The sequence below is a fragment of the Magnolia sinica genome, chromosome 1, assembly GCF_029962835.1.
Source record: "Magnolia sinica isolate HGM2019 chromosome 1, MsV1, whole genome shotgun sequence".
Taxonomy (NCBI): Eukaryota; Viridiplantae; Streptophyta; class Magnoliopsida; order Magnoliales; family Magnoliaceae; genus Magnolia; species Magnolia sinica.
Window position 1 is genome coordinate 28117181 of NC_080573.1, and position 19729 is coordinate 28136909.

The 19729-nt window shown below is 39.1% G+C and overlaps 1 protein-coding gene across 1 annotated transcript; it reads left to right on the top strand.

The window, feature by feature from the left end:
• Positions 1-4349: 4349 nt before the first annotated feature.
• On the top strand, positions 4350-10295 carry LOC131245248 (uncharacterized). Its single transcript, XM_058244574.1, has 7 exons — positions 4350-4559; positions 4642-4734; positions 4817-4924; positions 5010-5263; positions 8645-8806; positions 9098-9157; positions 10271-10295. Exons 1-7 carry the CDS (start codon positions 4404-4406, stop codon positions 10293-10295), a joined length of 858 nt encoding a protein of 285 aa, XP_058100557.1. The 5' UTR covers positions 4350-4403.
• Positions 10296-19729: the final 9434 nt, after the last annotated feature.

The window sequence follows — 19729 nt, forward strand, 5'->3', positions numbered from 1 at the left end:
TTGGAAAAAGCACGATAAGGCTGAAGAGTGTCAAGAATGTGGAGAGTCTAGGTGGAAGAATGACAGAGCTGGGGGTAAGAAAATCCCGCGAAAGGTGTTAAGGTACTTCCCATTGAAACCCAGATTGCAAAGACTGTTTATGTCTCGTAAGACAGCTAAAGATTTGAAGTGGCATAAGGAGAAACGCGTTCATGATGATAGTACACTGAGGCACCCTGCGGACGCTGAAGCCTGGCAAAATTTTGACAAGCAACATGGCTGGTTTGCAGAAGATTCTCGCAATGTTCGACTAGGCCTTGTAAGTGATGATTTTAATCCATTTGGTAATATGAGTAGCTCATACAGTATGTGGCTAGTGGTACTTATGCCCTACAATTTACCTCCTTGGTTGTGTATGAAGGAGTCGTTTTTCATGATGTCATTGCTTATTCCTGGACCCAGGTCACCTGGGAATGACATTGATGTGTATTTACAACCGTTAGTAGACGAGTTAAACGAGTTGTGGAGTCAAGGTGTACAAACATAGGATACATTTGCAGGACAGACATTTCGATTGCATGCAGCGGTCTTGTGGACAATAAATGACTTTCCCGCATATGAAAATTTGTCTGGATGGTGCACAAAGGGCAAGTTGGCTTGTCTTATATGTGGTATTAAGACTTGTTCATTGTCATTGAAGCATGGTAGGAAAACATATTATATGGGCCATCGTCACTTCCTTTCGAGCGATCATAGTTGGCGTAGGAAGACGATGATCTTTGATGGCAAACAAGATCATAGGCCACCTCCAAAAGAGCTATCTGGAGAAGACGTGATGCAACAACTGAGTAGCATTTCACAGGTTAGATTTGGTAAGACATCGTACTTGAAGAAGAGGAAACGTACAGTATTGGACTATAATTGGAGAAAGAAGAGCATCTTTTTTGAGTGTCCTATTGGAGTGATCTGAAATTGCGACACAACTTGGATGTCATGCATATTGAGAAAAATATATGTGACAATGTCTTTGGAACATTGATGAACATAGAGAAGAAAACAAAAGACAGTTTTAAGACTCGATTGGATCTACAAGAAATGGGTTTAAGGAAAGAGTTACACTTGCAACCACATGAAAATTCATATACTATACCAGCAGCCTGCTACACGTTGACAAAACTAGAGAGAAAGCGTTTATGTGAATGGTTGAGATCGGTGAAGTTTCCTAATGGGTATGCATCAAACATATCTCGGCGCGTAAACGTTACGGACTGTAAGGTAACAGGCATGAAAAGTCATGATTGTCACGTCCTTCTACAACGCCTACTACCGGTTGCGATTCGTGGATTCCTGAGCAAGGATATCAGTGCGATACTGATTGAGTTGAGAATATTCTTTAAGGATTTGTGTTCGAGATCGTTGAATGTAGATGTTATTAAACGACTGGAGAGGGACATTGCTATAATCCTTTGCAAACTTGAAAGAATATTTCCACCTGTATTTTTCGATGTCATGATACACCTATCGATTCACTTACCGCACGAGGCGAACCTTGCAGGCCCAGTACAATATCGTTGGATGTATCCAATTGAAAGGTGGTACCAATATGTTAAAAATTTTATTCATTCAATAAACTACATATCCATGTTTTCATACGTATAACATAGTGGTTTTGTGTATAGATACCTTCACACACTGAAACAATTTGTGAGGAATAAGGCACGACCGGAGGGGTCAATAGCTGAAGCGTACATTGATAATGAGTGCCTTATATTTTACTCCATGTATCTTTGTGGCATAGAGACTAGATTCAACCGAGAAGATCGGAATGCCGATGAAGGGCAAGAGCATGAACAAGGACCCATATCTGTATTTGCACATAACGTTCGTCCTTTAGGATCCCCGACGTTTCAGGATATGGACCTTGGGGATCTAGCAAAGGCGCGGTGGTATGTGTTGCATAATTGTGAAGAAATAGAGTCGTACTTGGAGTAAGTCTTTCCTCGATTATTATTTTCTCTACAGACGATGATCTTAATGTTTCTTGCTGATGACGTGCCATTTATGTGTAGCGAACACATAGATGAGATGAAGTCCAAATTTCTTACAAATTATGATCGAATGCATCAAGATCATTTTCCAGAATGGTTCGCCAACCGTGTAAGATTTCACATTGTATCTCACCATACTTAGCATTTTCGTTGTATTGCACATTATTTCAACCTATGAAAATCCCTAAACAATTATATTCTGTACATGATAATAGATGAAGATGTTGCGCACAAGCAACTCTGCGGATGCGTCTGATGCATTATACTCACTGGCATGTGGCCTTGATAGACGTGTATCTAGATATACAGGTTGTATTGTAAATGGGATTCGATTCCACATCGAAGAACGTGAGAAGTACAGGACCACACAAAATAGTGGGGTGGTTGTGAAGGGAACAAATGAGGAGGATGAAATTGAGTTTTATGGCATTTTGACAGATATTATCGAGCTGAATTATTGTATCAGAAAGCGGGTGTACTTATTTAGATGTGATTGGTGGGACATTGGAAATAAGAAGTTGGGAATACAGATTGACAACTACTTTACGAGCGTAAATTTATCTCGGAAGTGGTTTAAGGACGACCCATTTGTCCTCACCAGCTAAGCCGAACAAGTATTTTATTTCGCTGATACCAAGTTAGGCGGCTCTTGGCACGTGGTGCTGAAAATAAAGCCCAGGAACGTATTTGATGTTCCCATACCAGAAGTTGAAGATAGCGAGGACAGGAGAAATGACACGTTTATGGTTGAAGAAACATATCAAGAAGACATGCCATCTAGGGATACAGGGACTGATTCAAGTGTTGATATTGATGTGGTGCAATTAGATAGAGATGATGTGCCACCTGATCGTGTTGATGCCTCAATAATACGTGATATTGTTACAGATGATAACGGTTTCATTGATGACGACGTTACGGACAATGAGGATGAAATACTGATCAGTGATAGTGATGATGAAGAAATAGCTCTAAGCGATAGTGATACAGACGACGATTATTAAATGTACACATGATTTACATGTCATTTTTCAATTCGAATAATTTATGTATTCCATATATACGTGAAAATTACAAGTCATGATTAATTCTTTTTATTGACTTATATATAATCCACATTTGCAGTTGAGTCAATTTCTGATCATGTCCTCCTTAAACCGGAGCGTAGCAGAATCACGCAACATACTTCATCAGCTGTTGCAGATGGATGTTTCGGTCCTATCTTCATCTGGTAGGGCTATAGAGATACCCGGCCTGGTCGATGAGTGTAGAGTGGAATATATCGAGGATGACTTAGATGAAAGATTATACTATCTCAAAGAAATTCTAGGGATGATGGAGATATATAACCGCGGGAAATGAGATATGGAAGATGCAACTCTGTCACTTGCACTTCTGAATGGAGTCCCAAGAGACCAGATATCTCCTATTGTGACTGGCATGTTGGCTGTAAATATGTCAAGTACTTCGCACGAAATGACATATGCTTCTGAAGTATACGATAGCTTACGCAGGGAGTACTTCGAAATATATGTATTTAATATAGAATGACAATGTATAATGAAATTTTCAATGATTATAAATTAAAGTTTACAGTTTTATTATATTCTTCTTGCATTATAGTGTAATGGTCTAATCATATTTTAATCATCTCTCTAAGCATAAACACATGCATTGTACCGTCAACACTACTTGTACAATATTTTAGTATATTCCACTTGTATTGACATTGTTTAAATTTATAAGTTCGTAGCTCGCATATATTCAGTGATGGCACTAGGTGGGAGAGTACGTCGTTCGCTCACTGGATCTACCCCTTCTACTCGTGAAGTGACGGAGCCAGCATCGCCGTCACATATTGCATCGCAGGCATCTGATCCCTCAGTCGCGCATACACCGGGCACTGCATGTAAATCTAGGCGTATATTTTTTTTAATGATTTCTGTTTATGTTTAAACTTACATATTTCTTTTGCAACAGCGTCGTCGACCAGCCGATGAGGACGTGGACCCACGCGTGGGTTGCTTTTAGAGCGACTTACGCATGAGGGTAGGGTGAGGGTAGAGTTCCCACAGGACTGCATTAGACCTGTTGGGAACAATGCCATGTTGTTTACGTCGGAGGTCGGTGTCTTATGCCGATCTCTGATCCCCCCCACCACTCCCCGTTGGGAGGACGTGACAGATGATGTGCGGCAGCTCATCTGTCAGCGCCTTCAGGTAAATTTTATTAAATTAAAATTTATTTTATAAAAGTTTATTTACAGTTAAGTTATTTTCTTAATAAGTTTATTATCTTAATCTATTATTTACAAAACTGCAAGATAAATATGACTTGGATTTGAGTGTTCCGCACATCTCCCATGCCGTCGACGACATGATGAAGGAGCGGTTCAAGGATTACCGCAGTAAGTTACACCAGCAATACAAGCGGTGCATGAGCCACGAGGAGGCCGTACAGTCCGCATCGCTGCACGTGACCGATGAGGACTGGCGGATACTCTGCGATAGGTTTTCGTCTGATTCTTTTCAGGTAATATTTACATATTTATGATATCTTAACGTAATAATTAAATTTGCAATTAATAACAATGTATTATGAATAACGTGTTCAGAAGAGGAGCAAAATAAATTCTGACAATATAGGAAAGTTAGAAGTAAACCATGTAGCTAGTTTAAAGTCATTTGTACGACTTCGTCACGACATGGTAAGAAAGTACTAGTAATTATTACGTTTATATATTCTTTCCATGCATTTATATTAAGTCTATTGTCTTTTCGATTGCGCAGCGAGATTCCGTCACTGGCCAGGAGCCCGGACCAGTAGACTTCTGCAAAGGGACTCACTGTCGGCAGTCGACAGGATCTTGGGTACATCCTAGAGCCAGCAAGATTTGGGTAAAGATCCTTACATTGTAAAATTTATTTGCATTAAATTATAATAATATTATTTATTATGAAAATTCATATGTTTTCATTACAGGAGGAGATGAACACCTTACGCAGTCAGCCCACTCCCGATGGTACTCAGCGGAGTGAGCCAGAGATCCTGAGGCAGGTGCTTGGCATCCGTTCTGGATATGTGCGTGGGTTTGGCCATGGTGCCAAGCTCATGGCATCCGCTAGAGCTTCCTCCAGCCGATCCATCGTCGTTGGCGACAGCGCCGTACACCGAGTTGATAATGCAGAGAGAGAGGTTCAGCAGTTACGGGTCGTCGTCGATGACATCAAAGATCAGCTGGACAAACAGAGGGAGGAGCAGACGAGGCAGAGGGAGGAGCAGGAGAGGAGGATGGAGGAGGAGCTGGTGAGGCAGAGGGAGGAGCAGGAGAGGAGGATGGACGATCAGCTAGTGAGGCAGAGGGAGGAGCAAGAGAGGAGGATGGAGGAGATGCGGGTGGAGCATGAGCGACGGATGATGGAGATGTTTCAGGTTATCGCTGCACGCTTATCCACTGATGCCCCAGCGCCTCCGCCTTCATCTGTGTGATTTTTTTATATATTTGTTTATTATGTTAAGTTTTGAATGAATGTGGTGCGGATTAGATTGTTTGTGTTTGGATGAATGTAGTTTATGTTTGGGTTTGAATTAATTTAATTAGATGGATGTGAATGTGAATATGAATATGATGAAATATATATATATATATATATATAATAGGTATATATCAGGATGAATATGATGAAATATATTGTTAACAGGTGTATATCAGGATGAATATGATGAAATATATTGTTAACAGGTGTATATCAGGAATTTTGAGCGCAATTTTAAGAGGTATATTAAAAAAAAAGACTTTTAGCAACGAAAAATTTCGTAGCTAAAAGTATTGTAATGTTTAGCAGCGAAAATATTCGCTACTAAAAAGGCTTGTAAAGTTTTTTAGCGATGAAAATATTCGTCGTAAAAAATGGAAATACTTTTAGCAGCAACAATTTTCGCTGCTAAAAGTCTTGTACCAATTTTTTTTGCAACGAAAATCATCGCCGCTAAAAAGGAACAAATTTTTAGCAGCGAAAATTTTCGCTGCTAAAAGTCTTGTATAGTTTTTTTTGCAACGAAAATTATCGTCACTACAAAGGAACGAATTTTTAGCAGCGAAAATTTTCGCTGCTAAAAGTCTTGTACAGTTTTTTTTACAACGAAAATATTCGTCGCTAGAAAGGAACGAATTGTATAGTTTTTCTTTGCGACGAAAACATTCGTCGTTAAAATAGAAATACTTTTAGCAGTGAAAATTTTCGCTGCTAAAAGTCTTGTACAGTATTTTAGCAGCGAAAATTTTCGCTGCTAAAAGGCTTGGATAGTTTTTTTTGCGACGAAAATGTTCGTCGATAAAAACAGAAACTTTTGGCAGCGAAAGATTTCACTGCTAAAAAGTCTTACGCAGTTTTTTTTTGCGACGGATAGTTGCGTCACTAAAAGCAATAAATTTTAGCAGCGAAAATTTTTATTTTCTGCAACGAAAATATTTGTCGCCAAAAACTTAATAATACTTTTAGCAGTGAAAATTTTCGCTGCTAAAAGTGTTTTATAGTTTTTTTGGCGACGAAAAGTTTCGTCGCTAAAAGTAATGAATTTTAGCAGCGAAAATTTTCGCTGCTAAAAGTCTCGTACAGATATTTTTAGCGACGAAAATTTTCATCGCTAAAAGTTTTTTTTTAGCGACGATTTCATTTTTTCGCCATTAAATTGCATGCACGTCGGTCTTTTAGCGACGACGTTGGCGACGAAAATTTTCGTCGCTAAATAGTTTTAGCTACGAAAATCTGACTTTTAGCGACGAAAATTGTCGTCGCTAAAAGTGATATTTCTTGTAGTGAGCGGACCTCTGGAGCTTTGATTTTGTCATATATATTTTCCTTTCAGCATTGTATTTAAATGTTTATATTAGTGGAAATGTGATGATGATGTTGTCTTTGTGATTTGAGTAAACTTGTGGTTATGCTTCTTATGAGATAAATGTATATTGAAAAATCCTCCTTGTAGGATCCCATGATTGGAACCTGGCGTATGAGCAGTGGGAGCCGAGAATGGGGTACTATGGAGGCTATCGGCACTGGATTCGGCGATCAAGATTCCTATAAATCTGATTATTGGGTTTGGGGTGTGACAACTGGTAGATACTCATTTCTGTGGTTTCTTTCTTTCTTTCTTTCTTTTAATCCTTCTTGTTTTAGGCAAAGCATAATTATCATGATTTCAGCCTTTGTCGCTGTGTGGATGAACTTGAATTTTTTGTCCTCCCCATTCTCGTGTACTTGAAATATATATTGGGTTTTTCAATCTCGGCCTTCGATTGTAATATACAGATCTTCACAAATACTTCCCTTGTATTTTGTCTTCATTAAAATTCTTTTCCTTTTTCCAGCTTCCTGAAATCTATATGTTATGAATTTCTCATTTGGTTAATCGCAGCATGGTTGCTTTTTCTTGAAGTTTATTTGGTATGGTTTCTCTAATCTCTGGGATCTGTTATACATATCTGGTATGGTTTCTCAATGATCTGGTAGTTAATATTGCACACTCCATTCAATTTTCAAGGCAATGACCTATATGTGAACAACGTCTAATTTACACTCAATGGTGTATGACGGGATTTTCTTAGTATGGTTGTTTATTATTTTATCTGAAGGAATATTTCCAATACATTTTGTTCCATTTTATAGGAAACAGTGTTGAGCATATCGTTCTTGTTCATTACAAAGACGTTTAAGAGGTAAGTTTCTACTCTTCTTTTCATATGGGAGAAAAGAAATTTGCTTTATTGTATAGATGACAACAAGATCTCTGTGAAATGTACTTGATTCACAAGCTAGGATTAGTGATGAATACTTTCATTTCCACATTTGATGTGTTGCTGCCAATCAGATGAAGTTCACGAAATTATGCCAGGACAACTAGTTGATATCATTCCAGAATATGCATGTCAGCATGTGCATGTTTTCGATTCATAAGTTACAGGAAAAATATGCTTTCAGTTATCAGTACAACTGGTTGATCTCATTCCATCATGTAACATGGAATTGCTTGTTTCCTGGTATGTATCAAGTTACGGGCTTGTTTTAGTTTACTTTCTTGCGCTTCAATTCATTTTGGTCCCATATAACCAACACTATCAGATAAAATTTTATGCCATATATCAATTTACTTTAACTCTCTGCCTCCTGCTCTTGCAACATAGACTGGAATAAAATTGGATTTTCATGTTTCTGCCATATATCTTATTTGTTTTAACCCTCAAACAATTTTCTTTTCATTATGTCTGGATTCTTAATTGAAATCTTTAGCTTCAAAATTTCTTAAAGAGATTCAAATTTGATTGCTGATCTTGAAAAAAATCATGGGATCTGAAATTTTTAACATATAATCATAGTTGAACTTATCCCACCATTTAAATTATTCAATTTTTTTGTCAAAGAGGAGATGAAAGGACTTCAGATGTTCCAAAAACCTTCCCATGCAAGAAAACTCGACTTATAACCAGAGTCAAATTGAAGGAACGATTGAGTGTTTAAATTGATGATAATTTTCTAAGCTTGTAGAGTTGATTTATTCCCCATTTCATGAGAGAAATACTATTAAATATTGTCAATTTGAGTATATGAACCTGATAGTGTTGGTTATCAGTTGGCGATGGAGAGTGAAGATTCGGGAGAAGATACAAATAGTGTCATAGTTGCTCGGGCGATAATGGTTTTTGTGGTGGCTGTCGAGGAATATTATCGTAAATACATATTCAAACAGCCGGCTCATTATGGAGATGATGAGCGAGCCAGGTTCATCAACTCTATCATTGGGCCAGTGACCGGGATTGTGTCACACAACTTAGGATGAATCGAGAGACATTCTTCTAAGTATATACCCAGCTACGCGAGAAGACAATACTGCGTGATACTCGATGTGTGAGTCTTGAAGAACAACCAGTTATTTTCCTACACACATTGGGACACAATGTTTGGAATTGCGTCATTGGTCATAGATTCATTTGATCGGGTGAAACAGTGAATCGCCACTTTCACCATGTACTAGATGCAATTGTATCTCTATATCCCATTTTCATTAAACAGGCCGGACCAGCGACTCCCTCTGAGATTCAGACAAACTCAAATTGAGCTGCTTACTTTCAGGTATTAATTATGGTGGGTCAGATTTCTATATACCTATTTTTTACTTCCCTTCATTCACACCCTTATCCAATGCATATAGGATTGCGTTGGGGCAATTGATGGTTCACACATTCCAGCTCATGTGCCTACCGGTGACCATGCGAGCTTCTGCAATTGAAAGGGGGTCCTCTCCCAAAACGTATTGGCGGCGTGTTCATTTGATATAAATTTCATATATATATTGGCCAGTTGGGAGGGTTCTTCTTCAGATGCGAGGGTCATATACAATGTATTGAGTCGATCAGATGATTCCTTGGTTGTCCCATATGGTATTGGTTATCTTTTAAGAGATTGTCAATCTATTTCATCTACTTGAATTATTTGATTGTTCACTTAATGGGACTTTGATTCAAATGTGTAGGAAAATATTATATTGTCGATGCTAGATATGCACATTCACCTGGTTTTATGGCCCATATCGGGGCGTTCGATACCACTTACATGGGTATCGAACTAGGAGAGCACCTACCAACATGAAGGAGATATTTAATTACCGACTCGCATAGTTGTACAATGTAATTGAGTGTTGTTTTGGTGTTATGAAAGGCAGATTCCCCATCTTGAAGACCGCCATGCAGTATGAATTCCACACACAGGTCTAAATTGTGATAGCCTACTGTGTCTTACACAATTTCATATGTACCGGACCAGAATCTCAAGAAGAGATGGAATACGCTGGAATATCTGTTGTTGATGGGGAGAGTAACCCAACGCCTCACGAGGTATCAACGAACGACGAGCGACAATGGTTACTGCGAGCTTCTAATCTTAAAAAGGATGCTTGGATTTACGTGCACAATGATATTACAACCTGAATGTGGGTGGATGCATAACAAAATAGTAGGAGTAGATAATTAATCGTTATATGTTACAAATTCCATGACTTGCTGTTATTTACTTTCACGAAAAGTTACGTACTTGACAATGGAATTCTAATCTTTCAACTTCTGACTAGATAGATTCATCATATGGAGATACCAGATGATGATTTTGCTAATCGTTTGTTTTGAAATAGTTGTCATTCTTATGATTATGGTTGACATTTATAAATCATCATATGTACTTCATATTCAGGTGGTACGGCAGACCGGATGTCTAATGATCCATCGACACCAACACATTCACCGGTCAAGACACCAGTGGTGCTCACACGATCTTCCCCATGCACGAAGACGGTGAAATCCATGGCCAAGCCTGCGTCCCGAGCCCCAAAAATAAAATGACTCCCGATATGGATCAGGTTATGATCAACATATTTCTGGAACAAGTGGCATTGGGACGCAAGGGCGATAATGGTTTCAAACGTGAGGCGTACCAAATTGCCGCCGAAGTCGTGACAAAGCATACCAATATAATCCTCAAGTGGCAGAATGTGTCGAACCGACTAAGTTATTACAAGAGGGAGTACACTGCAGTGAAGGATATGCTGGCGACTAGCGGGTTTGGATGGAACAGTGAGCGGATGATGGTGATGGCTCCTGATGAAGTCTGGGAGGAATATCTTAAGGTATGATTTTTAAAATATAAAGTGAAGATATTTGCATCAATATTTACTTCTTACTGTACTTATAAATGCTTAATGTGTGGCTGCAGTCTAACCCGTGTGCGGAAAGACTCCGCAGGAAACAAATTGAGAGAATGGATGATCTTGGAGTTATCGTCGGTTCAGACCAGGCAACGGGACGTTATGTCCAAGGTAGTAGGAGTATATCTGCATCAGCATCATCATCTCATCTTCAACGAGAACTCAATGATGGATGGAGAGAGAGCTATATGATGATATTGAAGATACAATTGACCTGTCAGATGATTTTGTCACAGACTCCACAGGGACCATCTCATTTTCGCCGGACAGTCCTTTAATGGGATAACGCCGCTCATGTAGCACTCCCACTCACACAGCTAATTCCAATGCTACACAAAGTGGGAGCACAGGAAGGAAGCAATCGCGCCCTCCTCGTCCCTGTGAAGTACTTGGAGCCTCTCTACAGACCGTTGTCGAGTCAATGCTGAAATTTGGCCTCGACAAGTCTGTGAATCGCACTTCCATAATATTTGATGTACTAGAAGAGGTCCAAGGCCTGACCAACTTAGAGTTTTTTGAGGTTGGTCAGCTCTTGAGTAAGGACAAGGGGCTGACATCATTCTTTGTGAGTCTGCGACCTAAGCGCCGCATTGACTGGTTGAAGAAAACACTCCATGACCACTTTGGTGATCGAGGTGTCGGATCCATCTAAGGATTTAGTATCTTTGGTTATGTTTTCTTAGTTGTTAGTTGTTGGTATGTAATAACTTTGATATACTTTATTTTCAAGATTTTTTTTATTTTAGATTTATTTATTTTTTACTGACAAATATGGTGGTATATACGTAGTATATTAAAATATGACTTATGCGATGGCGACAACTTTTATGTAATTAACATCTTTTATATGGTTTCACATGCATACATTGGTAAGTTTATTTTCTTAAGACAGATAAGACCATACAATCCACTTACTTGGAAGGGTACGTACTTACAATTGGATTTTTTTTTTCATTTAGTAAGTCTATTTGTACTTTACGATGCTACTCAATAGGACAATACTGCATGTAAACTTCATTTACGAATTTCTATTTCAACACATGAATCTCGTGCCAATTATGTCCATGTCATTGTAGATGAGAAAGGAGAAATATTACGTCAACTTGGTGGGACGTGAGCATGGAATATACATGTGTTGGGACGACGCTCGGTTGGAGGTGGAGGGCTTCAGTGGAGCGAGACACCGCGCATTCAGGAACTGGAAAGAGGCAGTTGTATGCTGGGACGGTCACTTCAGTAAGGCATGTGCACCGTTGAGACCGTGCTCAGAATCTCATGTGGTTCAGGTTGCTGCATTTTCTGATGAGCTGGACATCCGCCATTCTTCGTTTACGTCCATCCAACAGACAATGCAGATGACACAGGCTATGCAAGCCATGGTTTCTAGGGCCATGTCGATTGATGATCTTCCCCCATCAGCAGGAGAGATATTCTGTGCTCTTCTAGTTGGCCTCGGTGTCCTTTTTCTTGTCATCCTTGTTATTTTCAAATTCTAGCCCAACACGGATGACTGTAACTCTTTATATGTCACTTGTTTCTTTTCCTAATTTTTTCCCGCACAACTTATGTTTGACATTATCTTTTGTTTCTCATGTTTTCATATATCTCTTTTTTCAACTGCCATATTTTTTTTGGGATCTATCTGTATCACACCACTGTCACATGATGTGGTCCATGCGGATACGTGGACATGTTCCATGGTGATAGTGATTTGAATGAATAAACTAGATATTAACGGCATTGATGAGACATACATCAGTGGGCCCCACACAATTTTATGACTCGAACAATCTATGGGCATGTCAAGGTAAGCGACAGGACTTGATAATCCCACTGACACCAGGTAATGGCCGGTGGTCGGTGCTGTGTGGGCCCCACCACAATGTATGTGTTTCATCCATGACATCCGTCCTCATTTGTGCATCATTATACGGTGTGATTTTAAAAATTACGTATATCCAAAAATCATGTGGACCACATTACAGGAAATAGTGTTGAATGAGGGTCGACCTTTAAGAACACCAATGGGTTCCACATGCAGTTAATACTCTTTGATATCTGTGTTTTATATCTCCATCTGGGCCTATATGGCCTAATGAACAGATTTGATGTGAATTTATCTGGTAAAACAATTAGCTTGTTGCTATATCTTAATGTGGTGTAGTCCACTTGAGATATATAGCCCTCTAATTTTTAGGACAACGGTGTAAGATGATATGTCAAAATGGATGAAGGGCATGGATGAAACATTTACATCATGATGTGGCGCAGAGAGCACAAACAACCAGCCATGGAGTTGATGACAGGGGATGTATGCAATCTGTCCATTGGCGCGAAACAGTTATAATTGTCCTTTCCAAATAACGTTGGCATAAGTATATCAATCCCATGGATGGCATGCAATCCCATGCCCGACCAAATGCTATGTGTCCATGCATTCCCAAGAGTTGTCTGCCCATCCAAACGTGCCACTAACTGGGCTGCTGGATATCCCAATCCAGTGGGATTGTGTGTAATCCACTGATGCACTCATTTATGACCTTGAAAGCCGTGCAATCCACCCTAATACAACCCACTCCCATCTAATCCGCCCGTCCAAACATGCCCTTAGTATCCCACCATACATACGCCAGGCCTTGAAAAAAAATCTTTAACAAGAGTAGCTAAAGCTTCCTTTTAGTGGCATATATATATATATATATATATATATATATATCTATATATATATATATATATATATATATATATATATATATATGTTAAGAATACCTTTTTGAATGATCAACAATTAATTGAAAAAAAGCCATCACGGTGGGATTTCTACATCATGGTCCCACTTATCATTAGCACTAAGCATTGAATAATATCTCCTTAGGCACAGGGACCATGAATAATCAAATCAATGGCCAGCTTTTCCAAACAGGGAAGCAATCAGTAACACTGTATCTCTTGATATGAAGGGACATGGGAAATTGTTAGCACTCCGATGTGGATGGATATGGATGATTGAAGGATGCTACATCGAAACTATGTATTTGGCACAATCAAAATCGTAATCACACTAGAAGGAGATTTACATTTGTTTTTTTTTCTTTTTTTTGCCGTTATGCATTCTGTCATTATTGCAATGGTACACTCCCATCAGGCCCTTTAAGGAGGACGAACAGTCATACGCCTGTTGGGGATTGTACTGCGGAATCACATGGATATAAATCTATGATATATAGTAATCTAAGAGCACCAAGCAAACACAAGAGAACATAAAGATTTAACGTAGAAAATCCTTTCGAGAAAAAACCATGACACAAAGCCATAGAAATCTACTATGAAAGCATAAATTACAAAGAGAAATGACTTACTCGATTTGAACAATCTTGAATCTTACACTTTGCTACACCCTTTAAAACACTAGAATTATTTAGAAACCCTCTGGAATAGTTTAGAAAACCTTAAAATATCTTAGAATGACTATAGGAGCACCCTAAGAACTCCTATTTATAGTTGGGGAACTCCAACTTTCACACTGACTTGGAATAATCTGGAAACCGACTCAAATTTACGTAGTTTGCGCACAATCTATGTAATCTCTGACTAGTCGAACCAGAGCTCAGGCTAATCGAGTGGCACTTCGACTAGTCGAACCTATCCTTCGACTGGTCGAATTTCTCAGAAGTTCTAAAATACATTGTTGCTGGATTTTCAACTGAACTTTCTCATGCTAGTCAAATTTCCTTAGATTTAAGACATCTGTTAACAACAATCTTCACCATGTCTTCAATATTCAAACATGTAGCTTCTTGACCTCTTGTTTTATCTCTACATCACATCATAGCTTCAATCAATGCTTCTCGTACAGACTCCATTTTTCTTTTTTTGTCATATCCAAGCTTAGAGACATTGCATAGAACTTGAACTTCTCTGTAGGAACGACCTTGGTGAGCATGTCAGCTGGATTCATGCTGGTGTGAATCTTCTCCATAGTTACACCTCCTTCTTCAAGCACCTGTTAGATAAACTGGTGACGAATATCAATGTGTTTAATATGAGAGCGATAAATGAAAATTTTAGACAAATTTTATAGCACTTTCGCTGTCACAATTAACCGGCACGGTCACCTGCTTTAGCCCTAATTAATTTATCATGCCTCTTAACCAAACACCTTCCTTAAATGCTATATACTAAGCTTCGGTCGTGAAAATAGCCATCATAAACTAAAGCTTCGACATCCAACTAATTGCTCCACCCGCTAGTATAAATGAGTAACCTGAAGTCAACTTTTCAGAATCCACACTGCCTATATAATCTGAATCCACATACCCAACTAACTTTTCTCTTATCTTCTAAAAAATTAAGATGTAGCCTTCTGTACCTTGAATGTATCGAATTAAGCATCTCACTGCCTCCCAATGTTGCTAGCTGGGGGTATTTGCTCACAATGCCGATTGCCTGTAAAATAACTGGTTTAATACAGACCATGGCATGCATTGCCAATTGCATTTGAATAAGGCTCATGAGACATCTTGCTTTTCCTCATCTATTTTTGGGACATTGTCTTGAGGAAAGCTTGAAGTGAGCCATGTAGGGAACGTTCATCGGCTTTGCCTAGTCCATCTCCTACTTAATCAATACCTTCTTAAGGTATTTTTCCTGAGATAACCAAAGCCTGCTCCTCTTCCAGCATTTATGAATATCTATGCCAAGAACCCTCTTTGCATCCCCCAAATCTTTCATATCGAATGTCCCTGATAACCGAGTCTTCTGTACGTTGATTTCAGACATATCATGATTGACGATTGACATAACATCAACATACAATGCTAGGATGATGAACTTGCTATCCTTTAGTGTCTTGTAATAGACATTATCATCTTATTCACTCCGAGTAAACTTCTAACTCAACATGAAAGAATCAAATTTCTTAAACCACTGCCTAGGCAACAAGTCATACAACGACCTCTTGCAAACCTTGGTTCTCTGCCCTTTTAACTTCGTAGCCCTCTGGTTGCTTCATGTAGATCAACTCTTTCAATTTCTCATGTAGAAGTGCAGTCTTCACATCCATTTGTTCCAGCTCGAGATCGCATTGGGCAACCAGCGCCAATACGAATCTAATAAACACCTGCTATACCGTTGGCGTGAATATCTTTGAGAAGTCGATCCCTTCTCTCTGAGCATGACCCTTCGCTACCAGCCTCGCTCTATATCTATGATGTATCCTTTTGAAGATTCACTTGCATCTAATCACTTTTCGACCCACTGGAAGGTTCACTAGCTCTCATGTGTCGATCTAGTACAACGAGTCTATTACATCATCTATAGTCACCTTTCACTTCTCAGCACCAGGCTCACCTAGAGCTATCTGAATAGAAGACGGATCTCCCTCATCTGTAATGAGAGCATATGCGATATTGAATTCGTCCATATATCTCGCTGGTAACTTACGATTATGCGGTGTGATTCTTCTCATAAGTGGCTACTCTACCTACTTTGTATCTTTGTTCACACATCTTAGACTTCATGCCCTGCCTGCTTATGTGGCCATGCTCAGCATGCCACACACGTGCAAAGGTGGAATCCGTCACATCTACTATAGCTCCACCGGTTGAAGTGCTCCCGATTAACCTGTAAATGTTACCAAGTCATTGCACTTTCATGATTACAAGTGCACCCTTGGATACTTTATGGACACTATCAAGACTAATGAACTTGCACCCTATAGCCTCGAGTGCACCGAGAGAAATTAGACTTTTCTTCATATGAGGAACGTGCCTCACCTCAGCCAAGGTACGCTGTCCCATCAAAATCTTGATGGGCATAGTGCCAACAGCCACAACATTTCAAGCAATGTCATTGCCCATAAACACTTGTCACCATTGCGCTCTCTGTAACTGGTAAACCAACTCCAATGAGGAGTCATATGATAGGATGTCACTGTGTCTAGAATCCACTTATCTCTACAATCATCGTATAAGTGTCTGATCATAGACACAAATAAAAAATCACCTTTACATCCACTCGTACATTCATCAGATGTGGTAGTGTTAGTCTCCCTGCACGAAGCTCAGATTCTTCTCTTCAATGTAACATTTACATAATCCTTCTTCATATGTCCTCCCATCCCATAATTCTAGCATTTAACTTACATTTGCCTTTGCCCATGGGCTTAAATCTTAACCTTAAAGATGTTGTACCTTGCTCAGAATTTTTACCTCTTATAAACAGTGCATCAGAAGATGACCCCAAGTCACCGTTCATTCTCATGACCTTCCCTTGAAGGGTTGAGATAACGACATCCACACTTAGGGTTTTATTTCTGGTGCACAATGAGTCTCTGAATGACTTATACGATGACGGTAGAGTATGCAACAATATACATGGTTGATCTTCATCTTTGATCACTTCCTCCATGTCCAGCAATTTGTAAATCAGTTTATTAAAATTATTGATATGGACCTCCACATCTCCACCCTCTGCCAGTCTGAAGGTGAACAACTGTAGTTTTAAGTGTAGGTGATTCTCAGTGGATTTTTTAGCAAAAATATCCTTTAACTTCGCCCACAAACCAGTTGCAGTTTTCTCCCTCAAAACATTGTAAAGAACCTCATCCGTGAGACACAAACGGATCAAAGATAAGACCTTCTTATCAAGAGTATTCCAATCATCATCGGTTATGGTCGACTTTCGCTCCTCAACAGCACCATCTTCGCCTTGCTTAGTTAAGGAACTGATCATCTTGATCTTCTATAACTCAAAGTTATTTTTCCCTGAGTAATTATCAATATCATACCTAGTGCTTCCCATTAATGTTAATCTTGTAGATTGAAATCTGTGTCCCAACAATTGCTCTAATACCACTTGTTGGGGATTGTGCTACGGAATCACACAGATGAATCTAGGATAGTAATCCAAGAACACCAAGCAAACATATGAGAACACAAAGATTTAACGTGGAAAACCCTTTTAGAAAAAAACCATGGCATAAAGCGACAGAAATCCACTATGAAAGCATAAATTATAGAGAGAAAGGACTTACCCAATTCGAACAACCTCGAATCTCATCCTTTGTTACACCTTTGAAACCCTAGAACTATTTAGAAACCCTTTGGAATAGTTTCGAAAACCTTGTAATATCTTAGAATGACTCTAGAAGCACCATAGGAACTCCTATTTATAGTTGGGGAACTCCAACTTTTGCACCGACTTAAAATAATCCAGAAACTGCCTCAAATTTACACAGTCCGTGCATAATCTGCGTAATCTCTGACTAGTCGAACCAGAGCTTGGGCTAGTAGAAGGGCACTTCAGCTAATCGAACCTATCCTTCGACTGGTTAAATTTCTCAGAAGTTCCAAAATACATTGTTGCTGGACTTTCACTTGAACTTTCTCGGGCTAGTCGAATTTCCTTAGATTTAAGACATTTGTTAACAACAATGCGATGTGGCCATGATAAATGTGCCTATTAAATGATGCAGGGATGAACGTGATGAGGTCGATCACCGTCTTCCTAAAGGATAACTACTTCGAATCCATGAAGCTTCTCTATACTCCTCATAGAGACTTCTCGAATCCACAAGGAAAAATAGAAACTAGAAATAATTTTAGAAAATTGAAATAAATTTATTAAATATTGATAGATGAAATAAAATGAGTCTACAACCCTTTGAATAGGGATACCAAGACTTGAAATAAGTTTAGGAATTAAACTATAACTAAAACTCCCTAAAATTCATAACTACTATTTAGTAAATTTTCTATTTATAGTAAGTGTCCTATGTGGCTTAACCATGTTATTGTCCTAATTTTTTAAACACCTTTCATGTTGGGTGCAACTCCTAAAGCCCAACGGATGAAGAGTTATAATGAAACTAAAACTTATTAATTATAGTAAAAACGGAATTAAACATGGAATTCGATTGTCGATATGATGGAATATTGCAAATTTGGCGTGGGTAACCTGGTATAGCCAGGTTGGTTGGCTAAAGTAGCTCGTCCTACCCCAAAATCATATGTGGTATGCTGAGTAACTCATTTTCAGTTTGCGAGATATACATGTTTTAAGGTTCTGACGGTCTTGATGACTTCTGCCTCCGATTGGGCCTTCTCTGATCCATCCTGGACATGAAAGTGTCCGCAACCCACTTTACATCAATAAATAAGGGATGTGCTTGGCACATGTAAAAAAAAACTTACTGCATAAGTGTATCAAATCTCACAACTAGATATGATCTCATCCACAAAACCGTTTCTTATAGTCCTTCGGTATGGAAAATTTTTCTAAAGACGTTCGGAGAGCTAACAATGATCTAGAAGATTCTGAATGCTAAAAAGTCGAGTGAACTTACATTATGTCTTATTCTATATAGTGATTAGAATTAAGGGAATGGGAGATATGATCTATCTAAATGATAGATCAGAATTGGGGTCAAATCCTCCAACACTCTGAATCATAACCTTTTGGGCGATCAGACAGAAGGAGGGGGTTTGATCCGGATTGTCCAACATTTGAAACTGGAAAAGATGGGCCACCAAGAGGTGTTGGATGACTGCGTTTGATAGAGATCATCCCTTGAGGTTCTTGGGACCTGGGAGTGCCAGGCCAGACCTTTAGTGGACCACTAACATCTTCATATAGGATCAGGTATGAAAGAAAGATCTAAGAAGCCAGTGAGTCTAGGGTTCTTCCCAGCCAACGTAGATCTGGATCTACTAAAAGAGCCTACGTATTCGAAAAGACAACATGAAGAATTTTGAAGGACCTAAAAGCCCAACGAGGGACTTCCACTGCCGCGAGAAAGTTAGAAAATGAGCATTCGAAGAAGAACTCGAGGCCCCACTCCAAATACATATATCTACATATCTACTTTACTTTCATTCATATTTTACTTTTCCAGGCTTAGTTCGCTATTGCCTAGAGGCCCCCCCTACAATACATTTATCTTAGGAGTA

Excerpts from the sequence above, each read along its gene's own strand:
- LOC131245248 (XM_058244574.1), top strand. The coding sequence starts at position 4,404 with ATGATGAAGGAGCGGTTCAAGGATTACCGCAGTAAGTTACACCAGCAA. Across the intron at positions 8,807-9,097 it reads GGAGATGATGAGCGAGCCAG|GCCGGACCAGCGACTCCCTC; the intron begins GTTCATCAACTC and ends TTCATTAAACAG. Across the intron at positions 9,158-10,270 it reads ATTGAGCTGCTTACTTTCAG|GTGGTACGGCAGACCGGATG; the intron begins GTATTAATTATG and ends CTTCATATTCAG.